This window comes from Amblyraja radiata, chromosome 5 (genome assembly GCF_010909765.2).
Source record: "Amblyraja radiata isolate CabotCenter1 chromosome 5, sAmbRad1.1.pri, whole genome shotgun sequence".
NCBI lineage: Eukaryota > Metazoa > Chordata > Chondrichthyes > Rajiformes > Rajidae > Amblyraja > Amblyraja radiata.
In genome coordinates, this window is record NC_045960.1 from 27,749,305 (window position 1) to 27,762,158 (window position 12,854).

The following is a 12,854-nucleotide window of genomic DNA, read 5'->3' on the forward strand; positions in this document are numbered from 1 at the left end:
GGACCTCGTCTAAACTAAGTTGGTGGTATTGCAATTGTGCGAATTTCTAATGATCAGTGAGGCTCAATTGTATTTCTAACCTGGTCTTATAGCAAGCTGTAAATTTATTTATTTCTGAGTTTCAATACAATTAACATGTTTGCTGCTGGAGGACAGCTCAGTAAATTGGTTGAAAAGAAAAATGATGTCAAAGAAAATGTCTGAAAGGCCATTATCACTGGCCAGTGGTAAAGCACAAATAAGTGGAATGCAATGAGCAACATCAGACAGACATGGCATGCCTGTGTTTTGGTTAGAGTTATTGAGTCGTACAGTGCAGAAACCGGCCCTTTGGCCTAACTCGTCCATGCCGGCCTAGATGTTAGTCCTACCTACCTGCGTTTGGCCCATATCCCTCCAAACTTTCCCCAAGAAGGGTCTCGACCCGAAACGTCACCCATTCCTTTTCTCCAGAGATGCTGTCCTGACCCGCTGAGTTACTCCAGCTTTGAGTCTATCTTCATGTACACAACCAGATATCTTTTAAATGTTGTGATAGTACCTGCCTCAACTACCTCCCTTGACAGCTCATTCCATACACCCACCACCCTCTGTGTGGGAAAAAGTTGCCCCTGTGGTGCGTGGGTCTCAAAAGGAAGCACGAAGTCCAGTGTTTTGAGAGGCACCTTTAATTATGTTCCTCCCGGTTGTAGGGAAGACCAAACAAGAGAAAGATGGCACCCAAACCCCTGCCTTTAAACCCTCTGGCTAAGGGCCGCCTCCGGACTGAACCACTCCCGTGCCGAAGGGTTCGACAGGTATGATGGCACGACCCTTGGGAGCCGCCACAGGACCCCCCCCCCCCAGAACCCGAGGCACGAAACGCACCGGCGGGCGCACGACCCGGCCGGCCCGCGTGCGGAAGTCAGCAGATCGTGGGGCTGGCGGAGGCATAGATGGAGGGGCAGGTCGAGGGCAGGTCGAGGGATAGGTTGAGGGACCGGCGGGAGGACAGGTGGAGTGACAGGCGGAGGGAGCCGTGAAGGGGACGCCCTCGAGGCCGAGGTTGGGCAACCAGCACCGGCTGGTCAATGTCCAGGTGTGCCGGCTTCAACCGGTCAATCGACACTGCCTCCGGCCGGCCCCCCCATGTCCAGGACAAAAGTCGACTGCCCGTGTTCCAACACCCGGAACGGGCCCTCGTACGGCCTCTGGAGTGGCGTCCGGTGGGCATCACGGCGCAGGAAGACGTATGGGCAGTCCCTGAGGGCTGATGGCACGTGCGGGCGAAATGTCCCATGGCGGGACGTCGGGACGGGTGCGAGCCTGCCAACTCGCTCGCGAAGGCGCTTTAGGGTGGATGAGGGCGTTCCCTGCTGCCCCGACGCCGACGGCACGAACTCCCCGGGCACCGTGAGTGGCGACCCGTACACGAGCTCCGCCGATGATGAAGGCCAAGTCCTCTTTGGGAGCAGTCCGAATGCCCAGCATGACCCACGGCAACTCGTGCATCCAGTCCGGGCCGGAGAGTCGTGCCTTCAGTGCTGCCTTTAGCTGCCGGTGGAACCTCTCCACCAGACCGTTAGCTTGCGGGTGGTAAGCCGTGGTGTGGTGTAGCCGCACCCCCAGCAAGCGAGCCATGGCTGACCACAGCTTGGAGGTGAACTGTGGCCCCCGATCTGAGATGTGCGCCGGCACCCCGAAGCGAGCAATCCAGTGCGCGGACAACGCACGAGCACACGTAGCCGTTGAAGTATCGGCCAGCGGAATGGCCTCCGGCCACCGCGTGAAGCGGTCCACCATTGTGAGAAGGTGGGTGATGTCCCGGGACGGGGGGAGAGGCCCTACCATGTCTACGTGGAGATGGTCGAATCGCCGGTGAGGTAGACCAAACTCCTGGAGAGGCGCACGGACATGGCGCTGGATTTTCGCCGTCTGGCACGGAATGCAGGTTCGAGCCCAATGGCCAACCTGCTTGCGCAGACCGTGCCACATGAAACGAGCAGCCACTAGTGCCGTTGTCGCCCGGATTGATGGGTGAGCCAGTCCGTGGATCACCTCGAACACCCTCCGGCGCCAGGTGGCAGGGACGATGGGGCGCGGCTAACCGGACGATACATCGCACAGGATTGTCACTCCTCCAGGACCGAGAGGGACATCCTCAAGGCGGAGGCCGGAGATGGCAGTCCGGTAGGCGGGCATCTCATCGTCCGTGAGCTGTGCCTCTGCCAGAGCAGAATAGTCAATTCCGGGCGCCACCTCGAACACGGCGTTGATAGCGGGGCGGGACAATGCGTCGGCCACCCGGTTCTCTTTCCCCTCGATGTAGCGGATAGATGTTGTATACTCCGAAATGTAGGCCAATTGCCGCTGCTGTCGTGCGGACCAGGGGTCGGAAACCTTCGCCAGGGAGAAAGTGAGCGGCTTGTGGTCCGTGTAGGCGGTGAACGGGCGGCCCTTCCAGGAAGTAGCGAAAATGGCGCACTGCCAGGTACAGAGCCAGGAGCTCGCGATCGAACGCGCTGTATTTCGTCTGCTGCGCGGTTGAGGTGCCGGCTGAAGAAGGCCAGGGGCCGCCAACCTCCGCCCGTCAGTTGCTCCAGCACAGCACCAACCGCCGACTCCGAGGCATCCACCGTGAGAGCAGTCGGGCATCTTCCCGCGGGTGCACCAGCAGTACAGCCCGAGCAAGGGCCTCCTTCGCGCCGTCAAAAGCTGCCACTGCTTCGTGGGTCCACTCTACGTTCTTATGCTGCCCACCCGCCAGGAGTTGATACAGCGGCCGCATGATGTGGGCCGCGGATGGCACGAAACGATGGTAAAACGCCATCATGCCGACAAACTCCTGCAGGCCACGCACCGTGCGTGGGCGGGGAAACCGACGGATGGCTGTCGACCCTGTCAGGCAGGGGAACCGCGCCTTGCGCAGTCACGCGGTGGCCGAGGAAGTCAATCTCGGTTACACCAAAACGGCACTTGTCGAGGTTGATGGCCAAACCATGCTCGCTGAGCCGCTGACAGAGCTGCCGAAGGTGGGCGCAGTGCTCCTGCTGCGAGCGGCTGGCCACCAGGATGTCGTCCAGATACACAAACACGAAATCGAGGTCGCGACAAACCCCGTCCATTAGGCGTTGAAAGGCCTGCGCAGCGTTCTTGAGGCCGAACGGCATCCGCGTGAACTCATAAAGTCCGAATGGCGTGATGATCGCCGTCTTGGGTACGTCATCCGGATGAACCGGGATCTGGTTATAACCCCGTACCAGATCCACTTTTGAAAATATTGTGGCCCCAGCCAAATGGGCGGTGAAGTCCTGGATGTGGGGTACGAGGTATCGATCCGCTGTTGTTGCAGCGTTCAGCCATCGGTAATCCCCGCAAGGTCGCCAGCCCCCGCTTGACTTAGGGACCATGTGGAGTGGGGACGCCCAAGGGCTGCTCGAAGGGCGGACGATCCCCAAGGTCTCCATTGTGCGGAATTCCCGCCGTGCCAGACGCAGTTAATCCGGCGGCAGTCGGCGTGCTCGTGCGTGGAGAGGTGGGCCGGTAGTCTGGATAAAATGTACCACTCCGTGGCTGGGGGTCGATGATCGAAACTGCGGGGTCAGAATGTCTGGGAACGCGGCCAAGATCCATGCGATGCGGGAGTCCACGGACGACAGGAGCCGTCCCACAGGTTGATACAAACGCAACGTGATCAGGCTCCATCGTAGCGGCGTTGACCAAGCGCTGATGCCTGACGTCCACCATGAGGGAATGCGCCCGGAGGAAATCGGCCCCGAGCCAATGGCTGGGAGACGTCGGCAATGGTGAACCGCCACGAGAAATGGACAGGAGCCGAACACGATCGGAACCATGCGCACTCCATATGTGTGGATGGGGCTGCCATTCGCCGCGGTGAGGACGGGCCCCCGCTTACCGGAACGAATGTCAGGCCAACGAAGGGGGCAGGACGCTGAGCTCCGCTCCAGTATCAACGAGGAAGCGGGTCCCGGAGCGCCGATCCCAGGCGAAGAGGCGGTGAATTTGGCCGGCCGCCGCGGGGACTATTGGCAGCCGGCCCAGACGTTTCCCGGGAACGTGCACGGCTGGCAGCATTGTCGTGCTGCAGCACCCCAGCGCTGATGGAAGTAGCACCAGTGCCTCATGTTGGTGCTACTTGGAGCTTGCCTGCTCCCGCTGGTGGTGCCTGCAGCTTGCTGGCGCTGGACTGCAGGTGCAGTACCCCTCACGGCCGCGGGGGGGGGGCGATCTGACGGGCCGTCGGGCTGGAGCTGTCACTCCTTCCACAGCTCCCCCGCCCCACCGGAGGAAATCGGGAGCTGCCGGGGTGACGTCATCGGCGCGCCTGCCGACGGCCAGCGCGTTGACGTCATCAGGGCGCGTCGGCCTCAGCGCGTCCCCAGTCTCTGCTGACTGGCCAGCGCGCTGACGTCATCAGGGCGCGCCATCCACAGCGCGTCGGCGCGCCTCCCGAGGGCCCTGATGTCTGCAAAGGAGACGTCTGTGAGCTGCAGACGAATGTAGGCTGGCAGCAGATGCAGGTAGTATATTCGAATAGCAGGCACGGCGTGTGCCCATCCAGTAGAGCCACCATCTCCTTTAGGAGGCTAGATGGCCGTCGGTCGCCTAGGCCCTCCATATGCAGGATCCTAGCAGCACGCTCCATCCTGCTTAGGCCATAAATCTGGAGCAGGAGCTCCTTAAGGCCGAGATATTTATCAGTGTCCGGGGGGGGCTGCGAGGAAGTCCGTGACCTCCTCAACCGTGTCCTGGTCGAGGGCCCCCACCAGGTAATAGAAGCGGGTGGCATCGACCGTGATGCCCCGCAGGTTGAACTGGGCCTCCGCCTGCTGGAACCAGATGAGCGGCCGGGTGGTCCAGAAGGTAGGCAGTTTCACCGAGACCGCGTCCAGAGACAGGGCCGGGCCGGCCTGTGAGGAGGTAGGGCTTTCTCTTCTCTCCATCATGATGCCAATGGAGCGTCGGGGGTCACCAATGTGGTGCGTGGGTCTCAAAAGGAAGCACGAAGTCCAGTGTTTTGAGAGGCACCTTTAATTATGTTCCTCCCGGTTGTAGGGAAGACCAAACAAGAGAAAGATGGCACCCAAATCCCTGCCTTTAAACCCTCTGGCTAAGGGCCGCCTCCGGACTGAACCACTCCCGTGCCGAGGGGTTCGACAGGTATGATGGCACGACCCTTGGGAGCCGGCACACCCCTCAAGATCCAACTAAATCTTTCCCCTCACCATAAACCTACGTCCTCTGTTGCTCAAGTCCCCTGCTCTGGGTAAAATACTCTGTACATTCACCCTGTACAAATTACCCTCGTAATTTATATATACCTGGTTATCATTCAGTTTTCCTTTGGGAAGGAAAAACTAAGATGTTCGGCAGCTTAACCGAGAAATGTTATGTAACAACTAAAGAAGCAGCAGTGCAAATTTACCAATATTTACACTCGATCTGCCCTCCAGGAAAGGTCTTAAATCTAATTAGAAATAGAAATGAGTGGCAGAGATGATGCTTGCCGGATTTATAGAAGCATAGAAAATAGGGGCAGGAGTAGGCCAATCGGCCCTTCGAGCCAGCACCGCCATTCAATATGATCATGGCTGATCATCCAAAATCAGTACCCTGTTCCTGCTTATTCCCCATATCCCTTGATTCCGTTAGCCCCAGGTAAAGAGCAAAATCTAACTCTCCCTTGAATGCATCCAGTGAATGGCCTCCACTGCCTCCTGTGGCAGAGAATTCCACAGATTCACAACTCTCTGGGTAAAAGGTTTTTCTTCATCTCATTACTAAATGGCTGACCCCTTATTCTGCAACTGTGACCCCTGGTTCTGGTTTCCCCCAACATCAGGAACAGTTTTCCTGCATCTAGCTTGTCCAATCCCTTAAGAATTTGAATATGTTTCTATAATTCCTTTTATTTATAATTTCAATAAAGAAGTGCTTTCACATAAATAAAAATGTCAGTCACAGAGGAGCCCAAGTGAAGGATGATAATAGAGGAACGGAAATCTCGTGTTTCACCACAAAGTCCAGGCAATCCCCAGGTTAAGGAAATTTGACTAACGGAAATCAGCCCTTACACAGAGTTTTCGATGATCAGGTATGCGATAAAGAAACAGCTCTCTATGGCCATCTCATGTATAAATAAATGGTCAGAAACCAATCTAGATATCAAGTAGAGTCAAATTTTACTAAGATGAGGGATAGAAATGGGAGCGAGTTACAGTTGTTTTAGACAGGCCAGAATTGTATCCATTGGGGTTTTAGAAGAGTGAGATGAGGCGTACACGAAATACTGCGGCACAGTGGCGCAGTGGTAGAGTTGCTGCATTACGACATCATGGACCCAGGTTCAATCCTAACCTTGGGTGCTGTCTGTAGAGTTTGTACATTCTCCCTTGAGACAGCTTGGGTTTTCGCCGGGCGTTCCGGTTTCCTCCCGCATTCCATTGACGTGCAGATTTGTATGGTAATTGGCTTCTGTAAATTGTCCCTAGTGTGTAGGGGGGTAGGATGGGAACTAATGTGTGGGTGATTGAAGGTCGGCGTGGAACCGTTGGACCGAAAGGCCTGTTTCCGCTCTGTATCTCTAAACAAGAAAAGACTTGGGTTCAATCCTGACCTAGGATGCTGTCAGTGTGGAGTTTGCACGTTCTCCCTGTGACCGCATGGGTTTTCTCCAGGTGCTCCGGTTTCCTCCTACATCCCTAATGACGCGCTGGGTTGTAGGTTAATTGGCCTCTGTAAATTATCCCTGGTGTGTAGGGAATGGATGAGAAAGCTGGGAAAACATAGCTTGCGTGAACGGGCAATCGATGGTCGGTGTGGACTCGATGGGCCAAAGGGCCTGTTTCCATGCTGTGTATAAACTAAAACTAATTGAAGAATCTCGTCAAGGACATAGAGACATTGTTGTCTCTTCTGGGAGAATCTAGAGTTGGGGGGGGTCACTGTTTAAAAAATAAGGCAATCCATTTAAGAGAGATGAATGTCATTAATGATATTATTCTCCAAGGGTCATTAAGCATTTGGAACCGTTTCCCTCAAAGACCAGTGAAAGCAGTATATTTGGATGTCTTTAAGACAAAGGTGAGCATGGTCTCGAAAAGCAAGGAGATGAAAGGTCACCATTGATTGACGTGAAGGTGGAACTGAGGTGTTAATCGGATCAGCCATGATCTTACTGGCTGAAGGGGCAAAATGGCCCACTCTTGTCTCCTAATCTGAATGTCAGAATACTTTGTGGGATGCACCAGAGTCAATGCTGCAGAAGCGGGAAGAGTTTCACGCGAGTCCCTGATTATGTATGCCTGGGTAGGAATTGAGCCAGACACAGGCAGCCACCGCCAACTGGGCAACAGTTGGGGAGCTGGAAGATAATAATCAACTCACCATCATCACCAGCCTCTTAAGTTAATGAAGGATGGACAATAAACATCATCACTGCATACTTGCTCAAAACCAAGAACGTTTTTTTAAGAAAGCCCTACGGTAATTCTGTTAACAGCTTGAAGTCCATGGCTATTCTCTCCACATCATGCTCTTTTCCAACAGCAGATTGAACTCATTGTGATACAGCAAGGAAACAGGCCCTTCAGCTCAACTTGCCCAAACTGACCAACATGTCCCATCTACACTAGTCCCACTTGCCTGTGTTTGCCCCTCTAAACCTATCATATCCATGTACTTGTCTAATTGCTTATTAAACGTTGCGATATCACCTGACTCAACTACTTCCTCCGGTAGCTCGTTCCATACACCCACCAGCCTTTGTGTGAAAAAGTAACCCCTCAGATTCCTACTTAAATCTTTCCCTCTTCACCTTAAACCTATGTCCTCTGGTCCTCAATACTCCTACTCTGGGCAAGAGACTCTGGGCAGGAGATTCTGTGCATCGACTCGGTCCCAGCCTGCTCAACTTCTCCCTATAGCTCAGACCAGACAAAGTGGACAAGTCTAGCCATGGGCGGAAATCCTGGGGGGGGGGGGGGACGTGGGGGATACCTCCCCCCCATGTTTTGAGAGGTGGGGGACAATCCCCTCCATGTTTTGAAATCCAGACTTTATCAGACCTTCTGAACCTTCTGAATTTTGTAGTCGTCAGGGCAGTACTCTGCATTTCGCCAACTTGGACAATTTTACATTTTTATCAAGCTGATGAAAGATCACGTGAACGGGCCGATTCAAGCCCCACGATTCGGGGCGGACGAAGCTGCTGTTGCTGGAGTTCGGAGTCGGTCACCAACCAGGTCAGCTTCCGATGTCACCGTCCTCAGGGCCCATGGCCGCCAATAAATTGTGTCCCCCCCATGTTTTGATAGCGATTTCCGTGCCCGAGTCTAGTTAGCCGAGCCTAAGCAACACTGCACCCAAAAAATTGTTGCTGTGGATTTCACATAACAGACTTGACTACACTAACATCACACTTCACAAGAGTCACAAACCATTCTCAACATTCATGTGTCCACAAGCTCTATAAAACCCCGCAGAGATACCGAAAGCCGAGACATCAACTTACATTTTGTTTCTTCCTTTTAAGCAGGGATGATACAGGATTTTGACAGCATTGACTGCTTCGCAGTGCTGGACCTTCACAGTGTCATTGACGACGGCAGTAAAATCACCACAGGGATCGTTGTGTGATCTCACCAACAGGGTGTCCGAATTCAAAAGCCAGAGCTGCAAACAAGGAAGAAAATCATATCCATAACATGTGAATATGGAGCACACTTGAAAGTAAATATAAGCCAAAGGCTCGAGATTCCTACAACTTTTGCAGCAATGTGTTTCATGGTTGACTAAACTATGAAAACCCACTTGCCAAATGCCACAGTGATGCAGCAGTAGAGTTGCTGCCTTACAGCGGACCCGGGTTCGATCCTGACTATGGGTGCTGTCTGTATGGAGTTTGTATGTTCATCCTGTGATCGTGTGGGCTTTCTCTGGTGCTTTGGTTTCCTTCCACATTCCAAAGACGTGCATGTTTGTAGGATAGAAGTAGTGTACGGGTGATTGCTAGTCAGCGTGGACCCGGTGGGCCAAAGAGCCTGTATCTCCAAACTAAACTAAATTAAACGCCACATGTGGAGATCCAGAAATTTATTCCAGATCTTCCCAATGTATGATTCATGGAGACTATTGTCCCTAAAAATGGGCATCACTTGTGGAAAATTATACTGTGCTACTGAGGAGCAATCTCACTCAGTGAATCAGACCTTGGAGGTTTGAGTTTGCCAGGGTTGTATGGCTCCCAAGCCCGGCCACTCTTTGTGTGCTGGTCATAGAAATGGATGACAATCACTCCACTCTTTTAAATCTCCACTCCATAAGCAGCATTTCTTACTTTAACTATGCTACTGCACTTCCCAGCTGTTATCAGGCAACCAGACCATCCTACCAACAACTAGAGAGCAGTCCTGAGCTACTATCTACCTCATTGGAGAGCCTCGGACTATCTTTGATCGGACATTACTGCACTTTATCTTGCACTGAACATTATTCACATCATTCTCTTTATCGTATCTATCTGTACACTGTGGATGGCTCGATTGTAATAATGTATTGTCTTCGCACGTAACAAAAGCTTTTCACTGAGCTAGGTACATGTGTCAATAAAGTAAACGTAACTATGCTAAACTATATAGGGCCAGGATGTGCTGGGCAGCTGCCAATGAGCCAATTGTCTTCACAATAGGTCTTCTTCTAAAATTTTGTCTGTCCCAACCACCTGCCAGTCTGAAAAGCATTTGATCCTCTGTCCAACCAACTGTTTTCCCCCATTAACCCAGCTCTCCAGCAAAACCTCAGCCTCCCGAAAGCTCAATCTAATCCTCTCATCCCCAAGAACATAACTGACCAATGACCACGGACATCACTTGCCCAATGAACCACATACGGGATTTCATGCCTCTGGCCAGTCAGATACCATCAGTGGAGGGATCGGCTGCGTTTCAGGTTGGGACCTTCTTCAGATTGATTGCAATACACTTGACATTGATGGAACAAAGTGCCCAATTCCAAAAGGTGAAAGTAAGTGTCCTTGATAAGTTCATAAGGGATAGGAGCAGAATTAGGCCATTCGACCCATCAAGTCTATTCCACCTTTCAATCATGGCTGATCTATCTCCCCTAACATTCTCCTGCCTTCTCTCCATAACCCCTGACACCCTGATATCAAGGTAGCATTGATTGCTATGATGCCCATGTTCATAGACAAAAGGAGATAACAGTGGTTACTGGAGGTTAATCAGAACGCCACTGCAGGAGTTCCTCAAGGCATGTCCCAAGCACATCTTCCTTCAGTTGCTTCATTACTGACCTTCCCTCCATAACAGTTGGGATATTTATTGATTCTTGGACAATATTTAATTCCATTCACAATTCCTTAGCAAATGAGGCAGTACATATCTTCACACAACAAGACCTGGTAAATGACATGTAGCAATCATGTCACAAAGGTGCCATGCTATGATCATCTCCAACATTAGAAAGCCAAACCATCTACCCTTGGCATTGCTTGTGATAGAGCGTGCCAGTTATTAGGAGAGCATGGAGAAGCTGTAGGGAGGAACTGCAGATGCTGTTTACACCGAAGATAGACACAAAATGCTGGGGTAACTCAGCGGGACAGGCAGCATCTGTGGAATAGAAAGAATGGGTGATGTTTCGGGTCGACTTCAGATTGAAGTCAGGAGAGAGGGAGATACATAGATAAGGAAGTGTGAGGCGTGAGGGACAAAAGGAACAGAGGTCAAGGAAAATGTAGAATAGATCATTGTTGGCTGGGAGAAGGTAACAACAAAGCTAACAGAGATAAAATGTAGTCAGAGAACTGGAAAGGGGAGGGATGGAGAGAGAGGGAAAGCAAGGGTTACTTGAAGTTAGGGAAGTCACCATTCATCCCGCTGGGGTGTACACTGCCCAAACGAAATATGAGGTGCTGTTCCTCTAATTTACACTGGGCCTCACTCTGACAATGGAGGAGGCCCAGGACAGAAAGGTCGGTGTGGGAATGGGAGGGGGTGTTAAATCATTTAGCAACCGGGAGATCAGGTAGGGAGGTTGGAGAAGAGGAGGTTGAGAGAGGACATGAATACTCTCTGACCATCTGGATGAGTGCACGCCATAACAAAGTAAGCCTATGGATTCACATTTCATCCACACCTAACATTCACTCCCTCCCCCACTGCAGGTGCACTATGTATTATTCACAAAATATTCACCGCAGGTACTCAACTCGGCTAATCTGACAGCAACTGCTGAACCCGTTACCTCTTTATCACGATAGAAAAATAAAATGCAATTTTACAAGAGAATAAGTCAAAGATCCGACGTTCGGGATTGATTGGCTTTCAAACCAAACAGTGATCTAAGACTGAAGTGCTCTTGAGAAGATTTGCAAACATACATGTCTATTGGCAGCTTTTATAGAGCAACAACTTAGTTACACTTCATAAATGTTATGACTCACATCACGCTTAATTGGCAATGTTCCCTTAATGATTGATTGATTTTTAAATGTCAGATTTTAAACAAAGGATTTTTCATTATTAAGGGCAAATAAAATGCTATCCAAAGAAATTTCAATCACAGATTTTTTTTACAGCCGAGTGTTCAAACACACGCCATTAACTGGTTCTTAATGGTGTTTTTTTGGACTTCATCACTCACACTGGCACGACAAGCGCAACACTTCAGCAAAAAACAACGTGCTGGAGGAATTTATAGGGTCAGGCAGCATCTGTAGAGGGAAATGGACTGACAGCGTTTCGGGTCGAGATCCTTCTTCAGACACCGATTCAAGGATGTGGCATGTCTCCACAATACTGCAGAATCCCCAAACAATGAATTTCCATCAAGCTTTTACAATATGCTGGAGAGCCCAAGATACAGCAGAAAAAAAGACACAAAGTGCTGGAGTAACTCAGCAGAGCAGGCAGCATCCTAGGCGGCATGGTGGCGCAGTGGCAGAATTGCTGCCTTACAGCGCCACAGACCCAGGTTAGATCCTGACTACGGGTGCTATCTCTATGGAGTTTGTATGTTCTATCTGTGACTGCGTGGGTTTCCTCGGGTGATCCGGTTTCCTCCCACATTCCAAAGACGTGCGGATCTGTAGGTAAATTGGCTTCTGTAAATTGTCCCAAGTGTGTAGGACAGTGCTGGTAAGCATGGACGAGATGGGCCGAAGGGCCTGTTTCCGCATTGTATCTCTAAACTAAACTAAAGGGCCTGTCCCACTTACGCGACCTTTACAGGCGACTGCCGGCACCCGTGATAAGTTGCCAAAATTTTCAACATGTTGAAAATTCAGCGGCCTACAGGCTGTATGGTCATGAGAGGTCTCCTATGGTCATGAGAGGTCTCTTGTGCAATGTCGCCAGGGGTCGCCTGTATGGTCGTGAGAGATCTCCTATGGCCGTGAGAGGTCTCCAAAGAGTCGTTGCGTCTTTCTGATCACCGCTGAATTTTCAACATGTTGAAAATTTTGGCGACCTATCAAGGGTGCCAGCAGTCGCCTGTAAAGGTCGCGTAAGTGGGACGGGCCCTTAAGAGGTTAAGTGGGCAATTATCGCATTTCCAGTGCATCATATTAAAAAGAAGCAAACTTGGGTACAAGAAAGGTGCTTGAAGAGGGAATTCACTCCTGTTTTAGCAGCCTTCAATAAGTAGTAGTCCATTGACTGAGACTGTGAATAATTCGCCCATGAAAATATCAGACATGTTAATTCACTTCATGTGTCACTCAGGAAGTAATGGCCAAGAAAGAACTTGATTAACTGATGTAACTGGTTCTCAAATCAGTTGTGACTGAAATACAATAAAGAGCTGCAAACATAACCAATGACTTACTAAGCAAG

General features: G+C 51.3%; 1 protein-coding gene across 1 annotated transcript in view; it reads right to left on the reverse strand.

Annotated features, from left to right (window-relative positions):
- The window catches only part of ube3d (ubiquitin protein ligase E3D), a 139,093-nt gene that overhangs the window by 93,706 nt on the left and 32,533 nt on the right, over nt 1-12,854 (reverse strand). Inside the window, exon 8 of the mRNA XM_033020831.1 lies at nt 8,513-8,673. Coding sequence (XP_032876722.1) covers nt 8,513-8,673 — 161 coding nt within the window. The remainder of the gene's footprint in view (nt 1-8,512; nt 8,674-12,854) is intronic.